The sequence below is a fragment of the Erigeron canadensis genome, chromosome 6, assembly GCF_010389155.1.
Source record: "Erigeron canadensis isolate Cc75 chromosome 6, C_canadensis_v1, whole genome shotgun sequence".
NCBI classification, from domain to species: Eukaryota; Viridiplantae; Streptophyta; class Magnoliopsida; order Asterales; family Asteraceae; genus Erigeron; species Erigeron canadensis.
The window spans coordinates 22343583-22365162 of record NC_057766.1 but is presented as its reverse complement, the minus strand read 5'-3'; the positions used below and the strand labels follow the sequence as shown (position 1 = coordinate 22365162).

The window sequence follows — 21580 nt, the reverse complement described above, 5'->3', positions numbered from 1 at the left end:
AACTTATGCGTTTTTTTCAAAACTGCGTTTTCATAGCAAAATAATCACTTTTTCACACAAACACTTTTTTAGATTATTTGCGTTTTACAAACGTAATAATCACTTTATATCGTAACCCCAAACACTCTTCAAGATTAAGATATTAAGATTAAGATTAAGATTAAGATAAGATAAAATTAAGATTTGTTATAAAAGTATAGGACTGTTTTTGTAAACTTGAAAAGTTATAAAATAACCGAGTCACAACTGCCAACTCAGTCACTAAAACCACCGAGTCATAAGTCCCGTATCATAATTCCCAAACAGCAAAAACCACCCTCCGCCATCATTCTTACACACACAACTTTTTATATATACAAATTCCACATCTTTCCTGTATCTATCTATCTTAATATACACAAAATATTTATATCTGTATCTATATATTCATATATCTATATATATATACCAGGGTTTATATATAAAAGAGACGCAGATGAAGCCAATAAGGCTACCGGAACCACCAGGCAGTCCACCGAGAGGCGTACCGGATATATTTGAAGGCGGTGTTTACGGTGTTGTTAAGCGCGCCGTGATTATCGGTAACGGTTTTCCGGCGTCGGAGAATCAGAGTATTGGTTTAGTTAAAGCGCTTGGCTTGTCAGAAAAGCAAACTTTATATGTAAGTTTTTTAGATATTTTTTTTCTAAATTTTTATTTTAATTTTGTTGATGAATTTTTTAAGTGTTACTGTAATTTAAGTGTTTAGTATGTAGGTTAAATTAGGTTTTTGGATTGATTAGATTCGAGAATTTCGGAAATTAGTTGAGGTTCAGATTTGAAGTTAATGACTTTGCCTGTTGTTCCTTCCTACTCGAGATGATAAGGAAGATGGTACAGTTGAGTTGTATTAGTTAAGTGCTTATTGCTTGCCAAATATCATACTTGGAATATATGTCAAAGGGATGGATTTGTAGAATTGATATGCATATAGGGTATGTGTAGTGTCTCATACTAGGTTGATTTTTAGAGACCCGGGAGTACCTTAGCTTCTTGTTCCTCATCTTACTGCGACATCACCACCATAGTACTCTCCCTCCCCGACTTTCCCGTCTTTCTTTAATCAATGTATCCATCAAACCCCTCCATTAATGTTTGTGTGTGTGTGTGTGTGAAGAATGTGGGAAAGCATGTGGTTAAAAGACCCCATAAGGGTCCCTTAAGTCGAAGGAGGTGCATGGAGGTTTTTTCCGTGGCCTCGGGGACTCATTATGTCGGCCCACCCTGCAGGATCTTATGGCACTTCTGATGATCTAAAGGATGTATCATTTGTTAAAAAGTAGGGATTTTTTTTGTTTTCAAGGTTGCTTGATTAGGAGTAGCTTGTGGGGATCTGTGTGTACACCACTGCACAAAATTTGTCAATGAACATAGGTTATGTATTAACATTGGCTTGGTGAGCATCTGACAAACTCACCGCATCCAGCTTGGTGAAAGCTGGGCTGGTTTAGTTGGCTGTATGTTAAGTGATATTTTGTGAATGGAAGGTATATCTGTGGTGCAATGCTGAAACATGTCAGTGTAACCCCATTTAATAAGTTTTGTAGGATGTGTATGATGGTGAGTACAAATTCTAGTGGCGATAGATGAACATTTTTATCTATTAAACCAACTAGGGCTAGACTACTCATAGTTTTTTTTTTTATCAAGGAAAGATAGTTATAGCTTGGAATAAATCTTAAGGTCCCAATTTCTATGTATATTCATATGATGCACATATGTTGAAAAAAGTAGGTGGAGGAAAGCCTTCTTGGTGGCCCTCCTTAGATTTTAGAGATGGGAGTATCATTATTAGTTCTAGTGGTTGTGTTTTGAAATCTGGCTTGGATCTTTGAATCAGCTGGAGGCAAACTACATCTGCGAAAAATAGGCCATAGGGATCTATGAATGGCTGAATTTGTGAAGAGAATAAACCCTATTTAGAGGATCTCCTCGCACATATTATTGATTTATTTTGAAAAATTTGCCATGTCTTCAACGGACCTACATTTATCTTCTGTGTCTAGTTTATTTAATTCCTGTCTTCAAGTCTGCACATGCAAGTACATGGGTCTTTTCTTTTTTGGCTTTCTTTTTAGCCATATTTCTGTTCAATGATAGTGTTCTTCCTATTTTGTTGCTTTCAGATTTCTTTCTGTTAAATTCAACTTTGTTTGTTCGACTATCAAAATGTTGTTTGATTTTCATCAGATCTGTGGATTACCATTTTCTGATTTACATTAGAGGCTTAGGGCCGTCCCTCCTTATTTTGACATTTGAACCTACCAAATTTTGTTTTTCAGATAGGAAGATGATAGCAAATAGGATGATGTTCTTTTGTTTGAGGATACCTATGCTCATTAGTTTAGGGCAAGTTTTCTTTATGACCGCTATAAAAATGTTACCTAAACGGCTAAACATAGAATGAAACTAGTTATTGACCCCGCGCGTTGCCGCGTAGTACGTTATTTATACAATAAAGTCTTGACAAATTTATGTCAAATATTCTAACCCAAACTTTAAAATGACAACTAACCATCTAGCAATAACACTAGAAATATTGTGAAGGAATAATAAGTCGTATAAAAACACAAACAACAACTATATTAATGCTTTAAATGTTTCATGAATGTAAAATGTAAGCATGATGAAAATTATTATATATTAAAAACGTTATATATATATGTATAAAAACGGAAGAAAATAATCCAAACCAAATCTTTAAAAGTAAAATCATAACTGTGTGCAAATTGTATGATGAAAACCTGAGAACCCAAAAGTTTAGTGTCAATAAAAATAAAAACCAAAATTTTAATGTGGGATACAAGTTAAAAGATGAAAACTTTCATTAAAAAAACAACTAAACATGTTGCAATACAATAAAAATAATGTAAAAGAATATCAAGATGTATAAGAACATAAACAATGATTATATTAATGCTTTAAATGTAACATGAATGTAAGACGTAACGATGATAAAAGTTATTGTATAATGAAAACGCTATATGTATAGAAAGACAAATGAAAATAATCAATGACCAAATGTTTAAAAGTAAAACCGTAATTGTGTGAAAGTTGTTTGATGAAAACATGAGAACCTAAAAGTTTAGTGTCACGAAAATGAAAGCGAAAACTTTGATGTGGGGTAAAAGTTAAAAAAATAGAAGTTTTAGGGAGTTAAAACGTACTATCATTTAAGGGGTTAAAACGAAATTTGGTTAAAGTTAGTTTGTGCTTTAACAACTTGTACATTCCACGCATAAAACACTTGTTTTCATTATCAAAGCCCAAATGTTTAAAAGTAAAACCGTAACTGTGTGAAAGTTGTTTGATGAAAACATGAGAACCTAAAAGTTTAGTGTCACGAAAATGAAAGCGAAAACTTTGATGTGGGGTAAAAGTTAAAAAATTGAATTTTTAGGGAGTTAAAACGAAATTTGGTTATAGTTTAAGGGGTTAAAACAAATTTGGTTAAAGTTAGTTTGTGCTTTAAAAACTTGTACATTCCACGCATAAAACACTTGTACATTTACATTAGGTTTTTAGTATATATATAATGAAACAGAAACGCAGATGGTATAACTTGTAGCGGAATTTAGGTGCAAGCTAATGGAAGAAACTATAATGAATCAAGACTTAAATTAGTATTTTAACAATATTACACATTTAAAGGAAAAATATGCAGATTAAGCTCAGTGCCCATTGATATGCTTTTTGGATTTGGATAAACCTTATGCTAATTGAAAAATGTAGCATTATGTTTTATTTTTATCTTGTTCAACCTTTGAATCGGAATATAATCAGCAGAATATTTTTAGATTGCAACGGAGAGTCTTGCTTTTTATTTGCATTTTACTTTGTTACTTTAATCGCACAGCATTAACTAGTTAGTTCATGTCAAATCAATTTAGGTTAAGAAAATGTGTTGGTAACTTAGTTGATATTTTGATTGATTTGTAAAAGGATCAAGTAATCAACAATCATGTCATTTACATTTATAATTTTGTGCGGATATGTCGGAATTTGGGGCTTTTATGATTCATACTACAACATGTTATAATGTTATGCAATAAATTCCAAGGCAGCAACCAACATGTTTTATGTGTATTGAGTAATTAATCCTGCCTCTATGTTCACTAAGTTCTTCTGACAATAAAATGCAGCGTGTTACAAGGCCAAGTGGGGGAATTAATGAGTGGCTGCATTGGCTCCCAGTTTCTGTCCATAAACAGATATACTACATTCTTAGACTTATTTATGGTTATTCACGGGTCCTATTTACAAAGAGAGGCAGTAGAGTTCAATCTTTGACTGGAGAAAATGGTGGCGGTGTAGGCTTATCATCTATACTTGAAGCTGATGTGAAGTCAATAGTAACAATGGCAAAGGGAACTGCTGAGAAGTAAGCATTTCTCTTATATTGTTATTATATTTATGAACATTCCTATAGGTTAATTTAAGTCTGTATATGCTTAAGTAAATTATAAGTGAAGGCCTGTAAGTGGTTATCTAAATAATTATTTTTTAAGTATAATCATTATGTAAAGGTAGCACTATGTACATTGTGAATGTCTTCTTTTAAAACACATACTCACAAACGCTGGTTTCTAAAAGCATTTGAAATAACAACCACTTGCTTAGTGAGATATCTTGGTATCACAAGACCAAAGGTTGTTGGGCATTGGGAAGTGGTTCGTAAAATAAAATAAGAAACAATTGTTCTTTATCTTTATCTTTGAGGAGATATAAGTTTATGTTTCAATTTCTTAAACTATATGCTAGTTCCCATACAGATGAACCTCCTTCATTTTAGTCTAAATTAGGATCTTTTATCTGCTGCCACATGGGACTGGTTATGTTCTAAAGCTAAATGCAAAAAAAAAAGCATCTGATATGGTCTAGAAAAGCATGCTTCTTCTTTTTAATAAGGTCAATAAAGTATCTTTACTTAATCTGTTGTATTGTTATATAAAAATCCTCCCTTTCATATTAGCCGGTACATATCTTTGGAATGATATTCAACTTTACATGGTCTAACACTTTTTGCCTGTTGTAATGTATACAGGAACTGTAACAGTAATTCCCTTGACATCTCATGTGATTTTGTGTGCAATTCTCCGTATATTTAAAAATAAATAAATGTGAATTATTTTATTCAGTGATCTTTATATGATAAAGTGAACAATTAACATATCCTCCTTAACTTTAAGGGAAAATTTGTACCTAAAAATTCATCATATTCGGTTTATTTAGCTCAAGATAACATAATTTTGTCACGTATCTTATCATTAATGTTTTAATGCTTTTTTAGGGATGGACCTCTATTGGTGGTTGCATGTGGCAGAGACACCATATCTATTGCAAGCTCAATAAAAAAGCTAGCATCCGATAATGTGTTTGTTGTTCAGGTGGGTTAACTGGGATCTTATCTGTGGAAGCCTTTTACAATTTTTATGACTCTCTCTCTCTTTTCCGTTTGGGATCTATCGCATAGAATATATATATATGTTTGTCGGATCTAAGAACTTCCACGTTCCGTTGATTAGATATGACTCGTTGCATGGTTTTGCAGTATACTTACATCTGATCTTCTTTTCTCTTTTGACAATCTGGTTTTAGATTCAACATCCACGAACACGAGTGAGTCGGTTTGATTTGGTGGTCACTCCCCAACATGATTATTATGCTCTGACCCCTCAAGCACAAGAGCAGGTTCCTAGGTTTTTACGCAAGTATGTAACTCCTGATGAGCCCCCTAACAAGAATGTGGTATGCATTTGCAGTACCCATAATTATTAGGTTCATGTTGTGTCATTTTATTAGGGAATTTTTGTCCAAAAGAATCTTAGTTGAGTACTTAGCTATAGCTCATGCTTTATTAGGTCCTTACTATGGGTGCTCTGCATCAAGTTGATTCTGCTGCCCTTCGTAGTGCAGCTGTTGCCTGGCATGATGAGTTTGCACCTTTGCCAAAACCCTTAATTGTGGTTAATATTGGGGGACCTACAAGTAAGTATCTTGTATATTTTAGTTCTAGTTTAGTAGTTTTATCTAATGTGTAAGTTTTTGTTGGACATCGATATATACACATGTTATCTCTGTATACTATGGCTCATTTTTTAGTTTTAGCATATTACGAGTATATATTGTTAGTTAATTAATAATTGGGGTGGTACATGAAGTTCATGTTCAACTATATTGTGTGATTGGAACAGCATGGATATGTCACTATGTAGTCTGCATCTCCCTAGGGAATTATTTCTATTGCTTCCTTGTTATTAGCGTGGTCTCAGGTTTGAAATACTTGTTTGCTGGTTACATTTTTATTAGAGCTAATGGAAGAAAAGTATCCCAACTTTTTTTTTAGTCCAAAAAAAGTCATCACAGTTAAAAAAATGAGTTAGTTTAGGTAATCAACTTCTAAAATCACGATACACATTGTCAAAAGAATTGAGTTCAGGGTAAAACCTGACCCTGATAACTGTTCAAATTGTTGATGTGGCATCTGACATGTTGGTAACCTATTACTGTTTTGACTTTATCTGATGTCGAACATGTCTGGCGCTGACATGGCAACAGGAAAAGAAGTTCAAATTAGTTTTCTTGGAATTTTGTTGATTTTTTCTTTCCTAAAATAAGTTGGTACATGTTTATGCAATTAGTGATCTTCCTAGTCAAGTAATGCAAGGTTCCATATTTTCGTGCTGCTTTTATACGCATTCAAATATTTGTGAATATATCACATATTCCCTGGTTCTCTGTAGGTCGTTGTAAATATGGTGCAGACCTTGCAAAGCAGTTAACAACCCAGTTGCATGGCGTTCTTGACAGCTGTGGGAGTGTGAGAATTTCGTTTTCAAGGAGGACTCCAGATAAGGTATCTTGTTAGCTATTACATGCTATCAATGAGACTTGCCACCCTTTCTATTATAAAAGGAAGTGGGTTAACATGTCATGTCCTTAAGGTGTGGCAAATGAACAATGTAATTAGGCGTATGTATATCTTATGTTTCTTTCTTGTATTAATGTTCTCTAGATTAATCATTTTTTGCAGTTAATGCATGTTTGAAGTGAAATCTTTTATCTACTATTGTGGGTTTACGTGCTATGTTTGTATCAACAGGTTGCAACTATTGTACGGAAAGAACTTGAAGACATTCCAAAAGTCTATGTATGGGATGGCGAAGGTAATATCGGCTGATTACAAAACATTTTAATGATTGGACTCTTAAGAATTCACTCAGTCTTGCTATTTTTATTTACATTTGAGGTTTTTATATTTTGTCAATTTAGAACCGAATCCGCACATGGGACATCTAGCTTGGGCAGACGCTTTCATAGTAACAGCAGATTCAGTCAGCATGTTGAGTGAAGCCTGCAGTACTGGGTAAGCATGAAAGGCTGTAATAGAAGACCTCACCCTTTGCATTAGATGTGGCAAAATTGGTGGGCTGTATATCTGGTTGACATGCAAATACCTTTGTCCTTTTTTGTTTTGTCACTATAAAATTGGTTAATGCTTTTTTTGAGATTATAAAAACTGAGTAACTGAAAATAATAATCTACTTTTAAATAAGCAATGAATGAGGTTTTAAGCATTTGAGAGCCCTTAGGGAGACTTTTGAACCATTTAACCACTTCTCCCTTTTATTATGTATATACTTTTATTATTGGATACGACTATGTTTAAGTAAATGGAGCTAAATCTTCATCTATTTAATCCACATACCTAACATTTTTCTTTGTTTTTTTCTTCCTTACTTTTTTCAGGAAGCCTGTATATGTTGTTGGAGCTGAGAGATGTAAATGGAAATTTGGCGAATTTCATAAAACTCTACGAGAAAGAGGTCTTGTTCGGGCATTTACAGGCCTTGAGGATGTAAGTTGGCTGCTACCAGCAATTTCTTGATATCTAAATGACATATAATGTTATATAGGAAAAGTGCACCATTTTCATCCTTTCTCGTTGACTGGATTTTAACAGTTTTAGCTGCTATTTTATTGCATAACAAACCCCTAATTTATTCCTGAAAATGCAAAAAGTTGCATATGTAGGTAATTAACTTTCATTCAATGTAATTTCAGGTTATAACTTTGTTTTTTCCAAATACAGACTATTGAACTTCCAAGTTTTTTTGATATAAGCCTTGTAAAAGAATTCATGAAAACTTCTTAAACTCAAAATTTTTGGCAAAATTTTTGAAACTTATAGAAAAACCAGAGACTCTTTTTGCGTGATGCTGATGGAGCTGTTTGTAGATCTGTTTATCTGCCATGAATGTTGAACATTACATTGAATCAGATATTTTTTCAACTTTGAGGGGTCATTGTGGGTGAAAAAACTTGTTTACTCGAAATAGAAATGGTCAACAGTTGGTCAAGTTTATAGCAATATGCTTTAAAGAAAAATTCACTTTGTAGGGTAATATTGTGAACATGTGAATGTTGAAAGCACTGCATTTGCAGCGCTGGTATAGTTTTTCATCTTGCAGCTAAATATTTCACAAGTTAATAACTTCTTCACTTTTAAGCTTGCTGGTTTGAAGGAAAGATAAGCTGAAGTCCAATTTAGTGTTTAGCATTTGCATTTATTTTAGTCATCTTTTATCACGAGTTATGCAATTTTAAGTATGAAAATCTTGCAGATGTCAGAAAGCTGGAGTTATCCGCCTCTAAATGACACTGCTGAGGCTGCAAATCGTGTACATCAAGCACTTGCTGACCGAGGATGGAGATTACGGCCATAGTGTTGCGACATGTGCTGTTTTTGGCTTAATATGCCACATCCTGGTGATGTTGCAGCGCCAAAGTATGTTGAAGATTCATGCAGATATACCAGACTGGTCAGACTTTCCAAGAATTTTGTCCAAAGTTTTCTTTGCCTTTTGCACAATTCCGGGATTATACATATTTAGTATTGGTACAAAAAGGAGGTCCTTGAGAGGAAGATTTATATTATTCGTATTCTTTGACCATAGGTGTCATGAAATGGAAGTTAATAAAAGATCAGCGTATCTTACAAACAGTTTGTTGCTCTATTTTTGTCACTGGATGTCATATTACCAACAAGATGTGTTGTTAGGGTCTATTGCTGTTTTGGTGAGCCAGCACAAAGGTTGATCTGAAGTCTCCAGCTCGGCAGGGCAGAGAAGAGTGGTTGGCCTTATTCACTTCATTCTGTTGTGCCATAAATGCTCCTTCACTGAGCAATGTTACCTTAATGGTATCATTCGAGATCTATAATTCTGTTAGGTGTCTATATAAGTATGAGTATATATTGGGTAGCATATACATTGAAATTCATATTGGATTTTAGATGATTATGATTTGAACCCTTGGGCTAACTTCTTACACTTTAAGATTTCATTTTTTAGATATTGTTATGTTTTGCAAGGAATGACACTGTTGCATCATTCGGACTTCAAAAAATTCAACCCTATTAGGGCCCGAACCAGTTTCTGAAAGTTCAAATGGTGTTTTGTTTCTATTGTATTTACAATTTTGAATGTTTGAATTCGGCATCGAATACTGGATTATCTGAATATCCAAAACAGTTTTTTTTATGTGTGTTGGTAACACAATCTGTCGTATATCTAGAGACATTTATAGCACATAGTTGATAAAAGTGTCAGATGCTAGCCAATCAGATCGCAAGGTTCTTATTGTGATGTGGTTATTCCCTTGCAATTCGCCAAATCCCAAAGATGACATGATATTGTGATGTGACCAAATCCAAAAGACGGACCTAGTGCTTCTCATTTAGATCTGGCCTCAACCATTTCACTTTGCTATTTTCGATTGATTTTTTGCAAGTTCATTTTCTAAACAAGGGTTGATCTAAGTTATCGGTGTCCATCACTCTTTCTTAAGTCTCATATTGCTTCCCTTGATCTCCAAATCTAAACCCTTATCACAAATTTTGAGCAAAAATCATCAATTCGACATATGGAAAACAATACGAGATTCTTAACCTCATGGTAACTATTACTGTATAACTCTCTCAGTCTTGTTATGGCGTCTCACAATCGGTGATGGACTTAGTTTTAGGTCTTTGTAGGAGGAGGTAAGGTGATATGATTAAATCTGGAAATTTTCACCCATTTGCTATATATATATATATATATATATATATATATATATATATATGTATGTATGTATGAATGGGTCTGACTGGATTTACATATATTAACAAATCAAATGGGTCAAAAGTAGTGTCTAATGTATATTATCTGTTTTCAGTAAGTAAACCAACAGCAGACGTAAAGGTAAAAGCAAAGGGCAAAGGCCACCACCACCAAGTGAAGCAAACCAACAACTAAAAGATGATGGTGAACCTTCCTGCCAAAGTGGATTGGTTGGTCCTATTATCGTTGGCTATCACTCTATTATCTTTGCTTTTATTGAATATGAATAAAAATAATAATCTATATATACTTACAACTCTTTTCAAATTATCCATTGGAATTAAACACTATTCACTATTCCCTTAAGCAGTCAGTTAAACTTCTTTCTTTTCATAATTACCAATTAAGTTATTGTAAGTTGATTTTCTACACAATTGACATTATCATGTATTACTATCACTATATATTACATCTTCAATGAAATATATTCCGTCGCATTAACACGAACCTTAAGCTAGTCATAGATGATAAGTCTTGAAAGTGAGAAAAAGAATCTTGTTTATTATTCAAAATCTTTCCTCTCTTTTGGCATGTGTCATCTTTCTTTTTCTTTTTTATATTTACAATAAAAAATAAATATTTTTAATAAAATACTTTTTCTACTTTGCTTTTCATTGGATCTGATGACTGACATGTGCAACATATATATATATATATATATATATATATATATATATTTTTTTTTTTAACGGCGCAACATATTTATATATATACTAAAAACCAAATGATTTTTTACAAGTTTCTATGGACATGGTACAACTATACATGGATGCAACTTTGAACTCTTTATCTTTTAACCCTTTAAAGATTTTACCTTTTACATTTAAGCCCATCACCTTTTACTATTTTACATTTTAACTCCCTAAAGTTTTCTCTTTACTTTTTAACCCCCAGATTTAAGCTCATCACCTTATACTACTTTACATTTTAACTCCTTAAAGTTTTCTGTTTACTTTTTAACCCCCAAATTTTTTTCCTTTTACAGTTTAGCCCATCAACTTTTACGTCTTTACCTTTTAACCCTCTAAAGTTTTTATCTTTTATATTTTAGCCTATCAATAAAATGCTTTATCGTTACAATGTTAAATAAATGTTGGTTGGTGACTTTATCAAATTTGTACCAAAACATTGTCATCTGAAAAGATAATCTACTTAAGTTTCGCCGCAAGGTGTATAATATAATCTGCGGCAACGTGTTTAAGCTTAATAAATCATTGTCCATGACGTTACTATAAAAACTCTGCGTCTAACACGCGGGTGTTCATTTATAGTATAATAACTAAAACTGAAAAAGTAGTATCAAAGCTTTTTTACTTGTGTTTTTAACTGGTCGACATATACCTATAGGCTATAGATATAATCATATAGATATAGATACATTACGTTCAGCTCATAAGTCAAACAACATTTTTGTCATTTTTTATCTCCAAAATATCTAATCAAAAATCCCAATACCCCACCTGAGTACCTGACCTCATTCCAGGTACAAATCCAAGATTCAGATTTCACTGATTCCCATACTGATCCCCTGTATTCCTCCTATAGTCCTATCTATCTATCTATCTTTTTTTTACAAAAACAAAAAAAAAAAAAAACCAAAAAAAGATTAAACAAAAATGGGTGGGGTGGTGAAAGCAGCAATAGGTGATGCAATTGTGACATTCATGTGGATAATATGTGCATCAACACTTGGTGCTGCAACTTCTATTATTTCAAACTTTTTTCATAAAAATGATGATCCCATGGCCATCTTTGCAATCACTGCCTCACTTATATTTGTAATCTCTTTTTTGTTTGGAATTATTAGTGAGGCTTTTGGTGGTGCCAGTTTTAATGCTACCGGCACTGTTGCTTTTTATATTGCTGGTGTTCATGCTGATGATGATTCTTTTATGTCCACTGCTGTTCGCTTTCCAGCTCAGGTTCCTTAATTACTTACTTATAATTCTATTTATATGTTAATTTTGTTGGTTTTGGTGTGTTTATATATATATATATATAATTCTATAAAATGATAATCTTGGTAGTGTTTAGTTACAACATCTAAATGAATAAGGTTTTTCTTGTTTTGGTTACCTTGGTGGAAAGTCTTTGACTCAGATGTACGTGGCCTAACCGAATAAGTTTTCCCTGTTCGGGTTACCCTCAAAAGGAAGTCTTTGACTCAAATGTACGTGGACTAACGGGCTATTTTTGTGACATTGGAAAAACCCTTCTCTTGCCATCCTAAGATGTTTAACTAGTGAGGTTAGACTTCTTTTGTTAACCTTAGGACACTCAGAGGTCACACTGGAAAGCCGCTATTGAGTGCCTTGTGGTGGCTCGTGCACCAAGATGGTGATGTTGCACCATTTTGGTGCAAAAGGAATATTTCTTTTGAATATGTTCACATTTCCAAAAGAAAAAATATTATACTCGTAATGTTTTTTGCTTTTGGTTTGGAATTTTACTTTTAACCATCTCCATGAATGGGATTATAAGAAATGATTGTCTTTTGATAAAGAAATCTGTTAAGTTGAAAAAATAAGTGGGTGGTTCAACTAAAAAATAATACGATTGTGTCTATAGGAGGACGAAATGAACCAACAAAGTTGTCTGATACGAAAGATTGAAGTAAAATAAGTCCTTTAGTAGTTCCTTTAACTTATACTCGTAATAAATAAGGTCAATCAAGACTCGGAAATCCTCAATATACTGCAGCAAATAATCATCTTCAACTTTGTATATGCTAAACTTATCATTATACATTTAGTTTGGTTCATTCAAATTATCTTATTAATTTGCATTGCTAAACTTATGATTATACATTTATTTTGGTTCATTCAAATTATCTTATTAATTTGCAATAACATTACTACTTCAAAAGTCAATCATTTTATGTTATCAATCAAAAAGAGTATGAATGGTTGATAAAAAAATAGTTATATCAAGCATCAGTCAATATGGTATAAGTTTTAAAGATATCAGTGACCTTGTACTAATATATATTATGCATCAGTCGATATGGCATCAGTCCCTAGCTCAAATGCATTGGGTCAAAGGTTTCTGTTCACCTAAGATGTATTGCATAATGAATGTGCCGATAATGTTTAGTTCTCATGGGATCGCATGAGCATCTCTCTTGTCTCCGTCATCAGTGGAATTCTCATAATTTGTTACAGAAATGAAGGCACTAACAGTCTCCAGGTTTCCATTCGCCAAAAATGTTAGTTTTTGTTTTTAGGTGAATGCAGTGTGTTATTGCAACCATGGATAGCATACAATGGACAATTAGATTAGTAGAGTATACACATATGAAGTTCAAAATGTAACAAATGGCTTGAATTTCTCAACTATAATTGTTGGTTTTAGTGTTAAATGTTTAGGTAAGCATTTTATGTGATAAATGTTATGTTGCTTAAAAAGAAATTTTCACAGTTATGAGGCATTCTTGACAGGCAGTTGGTGCGGTTGGTGGTGTATTGCTGCTTACGGAGATGATGCCATTACAATATAAACATATGCTAGAAGGACCTTCTTTGAAAGTTGACTTGCATACTGGAGCGATTGCTGAGGGGGTGTTGACTTTTGCTATTACCTTTGTTGTTCTATGGATTATCATCAAGGGTCCTAAGAGCTTCTTTATAAAGAATTGGATGCTCTCCTTTGCGACTATGGCAGTGATTATTCCTGGTTCAAGTTATACCGGTCCTTCAATGAACCCTGCTAATGTAAGTAGTCCAAAACTCTTTCTTCGCAGTCTACTAGTTTTTCCACAAACCTGCAAAAATCAATGGAGATTATTTTATTATCTTATATGCTATTGAGTGTTGTGGTATTAGATAATTAGTGAGTTGGAACCTCAAAGGTAGTCTATTGTATATGATGTATCTTTGGAATATAGTGTTGCGAGATTAAAGGTGATGACATGATAAATTATAAAGTTATTAATAAACGTGACCCCTTTGTTCCAAAAACAATGAAGTAAACTTTGATTTTGGATGTCGAACTGTCTTTTATGTCAAATATATATACAGAACTTTATTGCAAAACTAAAAGAGATAAATACTAATGTTTTCTGTTGAAAATCTTGGGAAAAATAGTTAAGAGAGGTAATAAAAGCAATGTTTGAACTTGGCAATTGGCACAAATTGGGTAAACATTGCTCTCGGATTATCTCGTATACCTGTTTCTGGTCTTCATATTGCCTTTAGAAACTATACCTTGTGCAAATCAACCATACATTAGGGTCAGTCATCATCTAGTGATATGTATGATCTTTGACTGGATTTTTGTCTTGCACCACTTTTCTCATCACAGCGTGTAATATTGACCCGTTTACCTGAAATGCCTCAGTTCTGGCAACACTTATCTTCAACAGATAGTATGTGTAATTTTAAAAACTTGCTTATCGTAAAATAGGTCAAACGGGTACAAAGTTTCCTAAAGTATTTATATGGTCTAAATCACTGACAAAATATTACTCGTATATCATAATACTAATATAACTTTGTAATCATCTTTAATACACTAATTATTTTTGAAGAAATACATTTCACAGAATTTGTTGACAATCAGCGTGGCACAATTGAATTTGACCCGTATCAAAAAGTTATGCCTTTTGACACGTTACACAATTCGTCGACCTATCTATTTTCCATTTCTAGTGGCAGCATTTCCAGGCTTGTTAAGTGCTCGATAACTACATGTACTCTCCCTGTTTAGGCAAAGCAACAATGTGATGTGAAGTGGAAACTGACCTTCTAATTGACTATGCAACTTTCAAAGGATATTATTAATCCTCTTGCAAACCAATATCCAAATGTTACTATAAAAACTCTATCTAACATGCAGTTTATGTATAAAAAGTTCTCATGCCTTTGGTTTTGCTCTGTTTCTATTGTCTGTTAGTAACAAAACTAGTTGTCTTTAATCATTATGATTGACGAGTTCGTTTATTTGAAAGACTACAGTCTACAGACTTTCCATCTTAACCAAAAATGATATCTTTGTTTGCTATAATATTTATCTTAGATCTTAACCAAAAATGATATCTTTGTTTGCTATAATATTTATCTTAAAGCTCTGGTTTAGCATCAATTCTAACCAAATCAAGAACAATACATGTATCTAATCGAGTATAAGTATTATTGGTTTAATTGAAAATAACTGGTAATGGCTATTGATGATAATATCCTTGTACTGAGGTGACTGTCAGCATCATTTGTAGTGGTATCTCTGAATATGGTTATGTTTTGGTCGGCTGTATCAGGCTATTATATGCATCATCAGCTGCTTACTTGATAAGTTTTGGCTTTTGATCAGAAACATGATTATTAATTACAGATGAACATGACTAATATTCTGGCATGTGCAGGCATTTGGGTGGGCGTATGTTAATAATAAACACAATACATGGGAGCAATTCTATGTTTACTGGATATGTCCATCATTAGGGGCTATCTTGGCTGCTTGGTGTTACCGGCTTGTCTTCCCACCTCAACCGGCTTCAAAGACGAAAACAGCCTAAAGAAGGCAAAAGTAAGCTTTCATTATCAACGGAACAATGGTAGGAGATTCGTGAAAGAGTCAAGAGTAAGCCTTTATTATTAATGGAACAATGGCAGGGTGATTCGTTTTCTTTAGGCATAATAAGTCGTATTGTATGTTATTTGTCCATCATTAGTTAGCATTTGTAGATTAGGGACATTTTACAGTTATAGAATAAATTATACATATGATTTCTTTAAAAACTATCGCCAACTTGTGTATTTATGCATATATAACGCAAATGTACATTGAATTGAAAAGGTCGCTCATCATATCGTGAGACACTGTTGAATCTGATAACCAAGTGTTTCCTATCGATTTCTTTAGGCATAATACATCTTTCATTCTTAAGACGGCTCCTATTATATGAAAGGCTGCTACTATCACATTATATCGAGTGCTATGAGGGAACGATTAAGCATTATTAGTGTTGGAGAGATGCATTGTGAATGGCCAATTGTTGACATTAGCTTCTTTATAATGACTTGAACCTACTAAAAAGGAAAGGACATCATTTAAATGCTTTGTTTATAACTCTATGTGCATCATATTGTAACCAATCGGGTTGAAACTAGACTGAAAGTGCAAAATAATAATAGAGTAAAAAACCTCACTAATTGAAACTGGTCCAGATCTTGTTTTTACTTCTGTCGGTAGAAACAAGAAAAACACACTCTGAATGTCTAATACTGTATAAATTAAAAGTATGATATAATGGCGAAGGTATATTTTTCACCTGCAAGACTTGCGTGTATTCAGTAATCAGTATGCCAGTTTCTGTAAGTATGCTACCAATCTTATATAAGGCAAACTTGGCAAACTCCATTCAACACTATATCGTGTTACACCACCCAGATGATAGTTCAGGTATAGTGTTTTGATACACAGTCTAGAGGTTGTTGGCACTATACATGGTTGCTCAATTGTTAATGAATCATAAGTCAGCTGTACTCTGACAAATTAAAGCTTCAAATACCAAATAGTACTGCTACGACAATATCGCATAAATCAACCACTGAAGTAAGCAATGGATTGAGTTTTGAATCTAACTTGCAGCAAATATAGTACAAAAAGGCTGTTTCATATCCTTTACAACAATTAATTACCAAGATACTAAACTTTGAAAAACTAAATTAACATAAAAATGCCTAGCAAATTAAAGCCATACATCTAATATTTCATTGTTCCAAGCGGTTGTTTGACCTAAGAACAGAAGAATAGTAATGTGATTCCATTTCCTTGAGGCTAGCGGCAGCATCTTCACCAATCCTAGCCAATATGCTATCAGTTTTCTCAGCCTGTTGGTTTAGCTCCTTGGTTCTCTTATCTACATGATCATTTAATGAAGCAAATCCTGAAAATATTGCCGTCTGCTTTAACTCTGACACCAGTTTTAACAAAGAATCTGCTGCTTGTACCTGTTTTTATCAAGTAGTAAATCAATTTTCAATCATGGTTGGATAACGTTAGAAAAGGGAGCTTGCCATACCGAAAGTATAGTGACATGAGGCAACTTCAACCCGTTTAAACGGAAATTTAGGTTGTGTTTCTTGGCAACAAGTCAAATGGGAAAACTGCATTAGGTTCTTACTCTTGCAACCTTTTATTAATTTTAATATAGTAGGTTGTTATTATAAAAGAATGGTATTTACAATTATATTTACAACATTACTTGTGAACTTTAAAAAATGGAAAAAGAATGTTGGTGTGTCAACCAGGCTCAACCCTATCCGTTTGATCTGCACAAAAAATTACGTGTTTTGACCCCAACCCTTTCCAAATGTTACCCCAGCAGGTGATATTGCCATCTATACTGTAGAGTCTAGGACTTTCAAAAATCCATACATTTGACTAAGAATTGCATGCAATATTTCTCTATCTTGTTCAGAAATTAGTAAGCTCTAATAGAAGCTTTGGAAACATCGAGAGTAAAGTAGTAATAGTGTAATACTCATAAAAGGTCAGATCCTTACCATTCTTGCCGCCCGCACCTCCATCATGAAAGCTTCCTGTGAGTTTCTGACAGGAGGATCATTAACCTACATGATGTAAATGCACCAACAATATCAGGTGGTTTTAAATATTCGATTAGATGATGAATCTCATGGTCAATTTATAAACCACAGACAAATTTTGAAATATGTTGACAGTATCCGTTTGAGTAGCAAATAACTCACAACGCTCATGGTTCACAAGTAGTAGAATACAACAAAAACCATAAAAGAAGTAAAAAAAGATAAATATTACATATATTATAATTAAAGCACACGGAAGAAAGCCAAACAGGTTAAAAAGATGAATCTAACAAAATTTACCACTTGTCTCAAACTTACCTTCCATTAGAAAATTGCTCCGAGACGCACCAAAAATACCCTAAGTATAAATCACTAATTAAACCAACTGGTTTGCTTGTTTGAGATTCGCAACCAGTATACAACACCCACTTTTATCCTTTTTTTTTTGTTCAGGATCAAATTAAAAGTCCCTAATGACCTTTCATAAACACTATAGTCTATACTTTTATTAAGGTATATACAAACTCCCCAGGTTCATGGCCATTTTCACTTTATTACCAACTACCACAGATCCATTTCTTCACTTTCCATCAACATTTACCAGATGAACCTGTAGCTTAAGCTGGTACTAATATTTTAGAGGTAAAACTTGTGGACCAACAAAAAAAATTGACTTTTGTACGAAAACTTTGAAACGAGTAGACCAATGTACAATTATTTATGTGTTAAAGAGAGTAACCAGGATCTTGAAGGGTAAGAATGTACATTAACTCGCAGCCTTTTATCTATAAGCAGAGATTTTGGGAAGTTCAATAGTAGGAGTACCCAGTGCCTATGTAATTTACTTGCTACAACTAATAAAAAAGACTCCTGCTAATCATTCAAAGAACTACACGCTTAAATTAGTTAATCTTTGTATGTTCTTGCGGATAGCAAAATAAAAATAAAAATTGGCTCACGTGAAATTATGCGAATGGAGAGACATTCGATTAAATATAGGAAAAAAGGTAAAATATATACAGGTTATGTGCATGCATATATTACGAACATACCCGGGCAACATTAACAACACTGTTGAAATTGTCAACAATGCTTCCAATGTCATTGTCAACTCTCTGCAGCAATGATTTTTGCTTTTGGGCAGCGGCTGCAGCAGCCCCCACTGTGGGACCACCTGCCCCGCTTGTGCCTCCACCTGCCCCTCCCTTGTTCATTTCAAATTATCAATTTTCTGCTTGCTGCACAACATTACCACACAAAAGACCAGTCAGTACATGAGCCATGATGGCCAAGTAAAGCAACAAAATTTCATACACAAAGTCATTATTAAGTACCATATTTCAAAACTCCATTTGATATTTAAGTTGTTTGATTATGCTTTGGACGAATATTTGAAGGTTCCCTTATCCTCAAATTTTCAAAACCACAAGAATTAGAAAATCCGGTTCTATTCATTGTGTGTTATTTACTTACATATTTTCAAAATAAACAGAAAAACTCAAACTAATAAAATACACCCCTTACATCAAATTCACCTATTAAAAAAAAACATTCATTTACGGTTTCAAACAGCAACAAACAGCCTATACTCAACAAAAACAAGGTGGGCTAAATATTCCACTTCAATATTGATTCATTACAATTTAATGCCTAAATATATACTTCCTATGTTTAAGTACCACAGAAAAAAAAAACCTCTATTCCATTTTTGAGATTAACACCAATTCGATTAAAAAAAGTGACGTATCACCCTAAACCCAAAAACCAAGTGATATGTCATCTCTCCCTTACACCAATACCGCCATCCAGCTGGCACTTTGACCCTCATTCGCCGTTTCTGGAATTTCTTCTATCCGTTAAATTTTTTATATCTAAACTTAAACTTTTAAACTACCTAACAATCAACCGTATCACACGGGCACTGTTCTAGTATACATATAATGTCATCATAACTCAACTTTAAAAATAATGATATGTCAAAATGTAGCAAATTTGGAATCTTTACCTCGTTTCGACTGTCCGTTTAGTCAAGACTATACAAACTGAGAGCAAATTAGTAAAGCAATAAGATTTGATAGTTTTGCTTGCAATTTATAGTTAAAGTGGGTTAATTTGGTTCAAGCATTTTGTCAAACACCTAATGGACATAATTAATAATAACACTGTACATATACTAAACACTCTATATTACAAAGCTGTTAAAACCCTAAATGCATATATATATGCAGCTGGAAATTATATATAAGAAAATGATATTAATAAAAGGAAAAAGAGAGACATACATGTGGGTATTTTGCAGATAATCTGAAAAGCAAAAAATTATAATTTTTATTTGCAGCAGCAGCAACACGGCAGCGGCTATGGTGATGAAGGAGATCGGCGGTAGTTTTTCTGCCTGCTAACTTCAGCCTCAGTTTTGTATTTATTATTACTTCATTATTTTAATTTTGAAATTAAAATTGTTGTTTTCATTATTTTAATTTTGACATATTTGTTTCTTTTTCAATTAAGAGATATGTTGATCTTAATTAGACCTTCTAAAAATCTTTTTAAATCATAAAAATTGAATATTGAGATTAACAAAAATAACTAGTGAAATTCAGTTTTTATGACTTAAAGATATTATGGAGACTTTTGAAAATATATTTTAAAAAATTAATCATTTTTTTAAATTATTAGATTTAGATTTTTTAAGAAAATTAAAAAATCTTAACTTTAGACTAAATATGAATTTAAATCTTGACTCGGTCAAAATTTACTCAATTTAATCTTATCTTAATATATATTATAAGATAGTTGAACTAATGACTAATAAACCAATCACATTGTTCGATTTCATCAAATTGACTTTTGATAATGTCATCATTTAGATAAACTACAAATTAAAAATACTAATAATCCTTAACTAAATATATTATTATATTAATATTTATATTAATTTGTAAAAAAAGTCTCATTAATTTACATTTTTTTGTTTTCCATCAATAATTTACACTTTTTAGCCCTGAATACTTAATTTATATTTATTTTTAGCCATCAACTTGAGAGAATTTTTTAAAATTTACAATCATTTAATTAAATAAAAAAAATTTAACATATCTAATATTTTCTAAAAAAAATTATTTGAAAACCTAATGACTTATTAACAGATATTAGAAGAGTCCTAATTGTTATCAAAGAATATAAAAACAATCTTAATTGTTATCATATTATCATAGAACAAGTGATTGAAAATAAACATATGCGTGTTATGAATGCGCATCATGATTAAATACATATACTTGAATGTCAAGTTCGGGATTACAAATATGTTTATATTTTAATTCTTAATTATTTTTCCTAATAATATCACATTATGAGTACATCTGTTTCAAAATATATTATAATGGAGAAATTATTATATATAGCATGTGTCTTTGTGGAATAACTACGACAAACAATTCCATCAATATGTCTAGACTAATAATGACAGTGAAGAACATATGATTATTGTACTACAACTTGCAAAATATAACACTATAAAACCGTGTTTTTTTAAAATTGTAAGCTTTTATGACTTAAATGTATGAAGATATAATATTGTTAATATCGATTTGAAGAATTCTTGAGAAAGTTAAAATTCTTACTCTTTTAATATATATATATATATATATAGACAATCAAATGAGAACAATCTTAAAATAAGAACACGGTGAGAACACTTAAAAACGATATTTTAATGGTTTAAAAGTCCATAAAATTGACATAGTGCATAACTAAATTATCATTATTTAAGTGTTTAACAACACATTGATCCATCAAAATCAAAAAAATCATGTTTTTTTGTTGGATGCA

At 32.6% G+C, this 21580-nt stretch overlaps 3 protein-coding genes across 4 annotated transcripts; 2 read left to right on the top strand and 1 right to left on the bottom strand.

The window, feature by feature from the left end:
• The first annotated feature begins 298 nt into the window (after positions 1–298).
• Positions 299–9510, top strand: LOC122603470 (mitochondrial fission protein ELM1). Of its 2 annotated transcripts, XR_006324462.1 has the most exons (11): positions 299–661; positions 4182–4420; positions 5330–5426; positions 5638–5787; positions 5901–6027; positions 6783–6895; positions 7142–7205; positions 7312–7405; positions 7789–7897; positions 8664–8861; positions 8997–9510. XR_006324462.1 is itself a non-coding variant. In XM_043776181.1 (10 exons), exons 1-10 carry the CDS (start codon positions 476–478, stop codon positions 8763–8765), a joined length of 1281 nt encoding a protein of 426 aa, XP_043632116.1. In that variant the 5' UTR covers positions 299–475; the 3' UTR covers positions 8766–9510. The 2 variants fall into 2 exon arrangements, 1 of the variants encoding a protein (XP_043632116.1); XM_043776181.1 differs by having other exon boundaries at positions 8664–9510.
• Positions 9511–11781: 2271 nt separating this feature from the next.
• Positions 11782–16049, top strand: LOC122605140 (aquaporin SIP1-2-like). The gene is made up of 3 exons (XM_043778020.1): positions 11782–12124; positions 13640–13912; positions 15559–16049. The coding sequence occupies exons 1-3, from the start codon at positions 11819–11821 to the stop codon at positions 15709–15711; spliced, it is 732 nt and encodes a 243-aa protein (XP_043633955.1). The 5' UTR covers positions 11782–11818; the 3' UTR covers positions 15712–16049.
• Positions 16050–16730: 681 nt separating this feature from the next.
• Positions 16731–20179, bottom strand: LOC122605327 (mediator of RNA polymerase II transcription subunit 22a-like). The gene is made up of 4 exons (XM_043778254.1): positions 20029–20179; positions 18799–18984; positions 17705–17770; positions 16731–17149 (listed from the first exon to the last, which is right to left on the bottom strand). Exons 2-4 carry the CDS (start codon positions 18958–18960, stop codon positions 16910–16912), a joined length of 468 nt encoding a protein of 155 aa, XP_043634189.1. The 5' UTR covers positions 18961–18984; positions 20029–20179; the 3' UTR covers positions 16731–16909.
• Positions 20180–21580: the final 1401 nt, after the last annotated feature.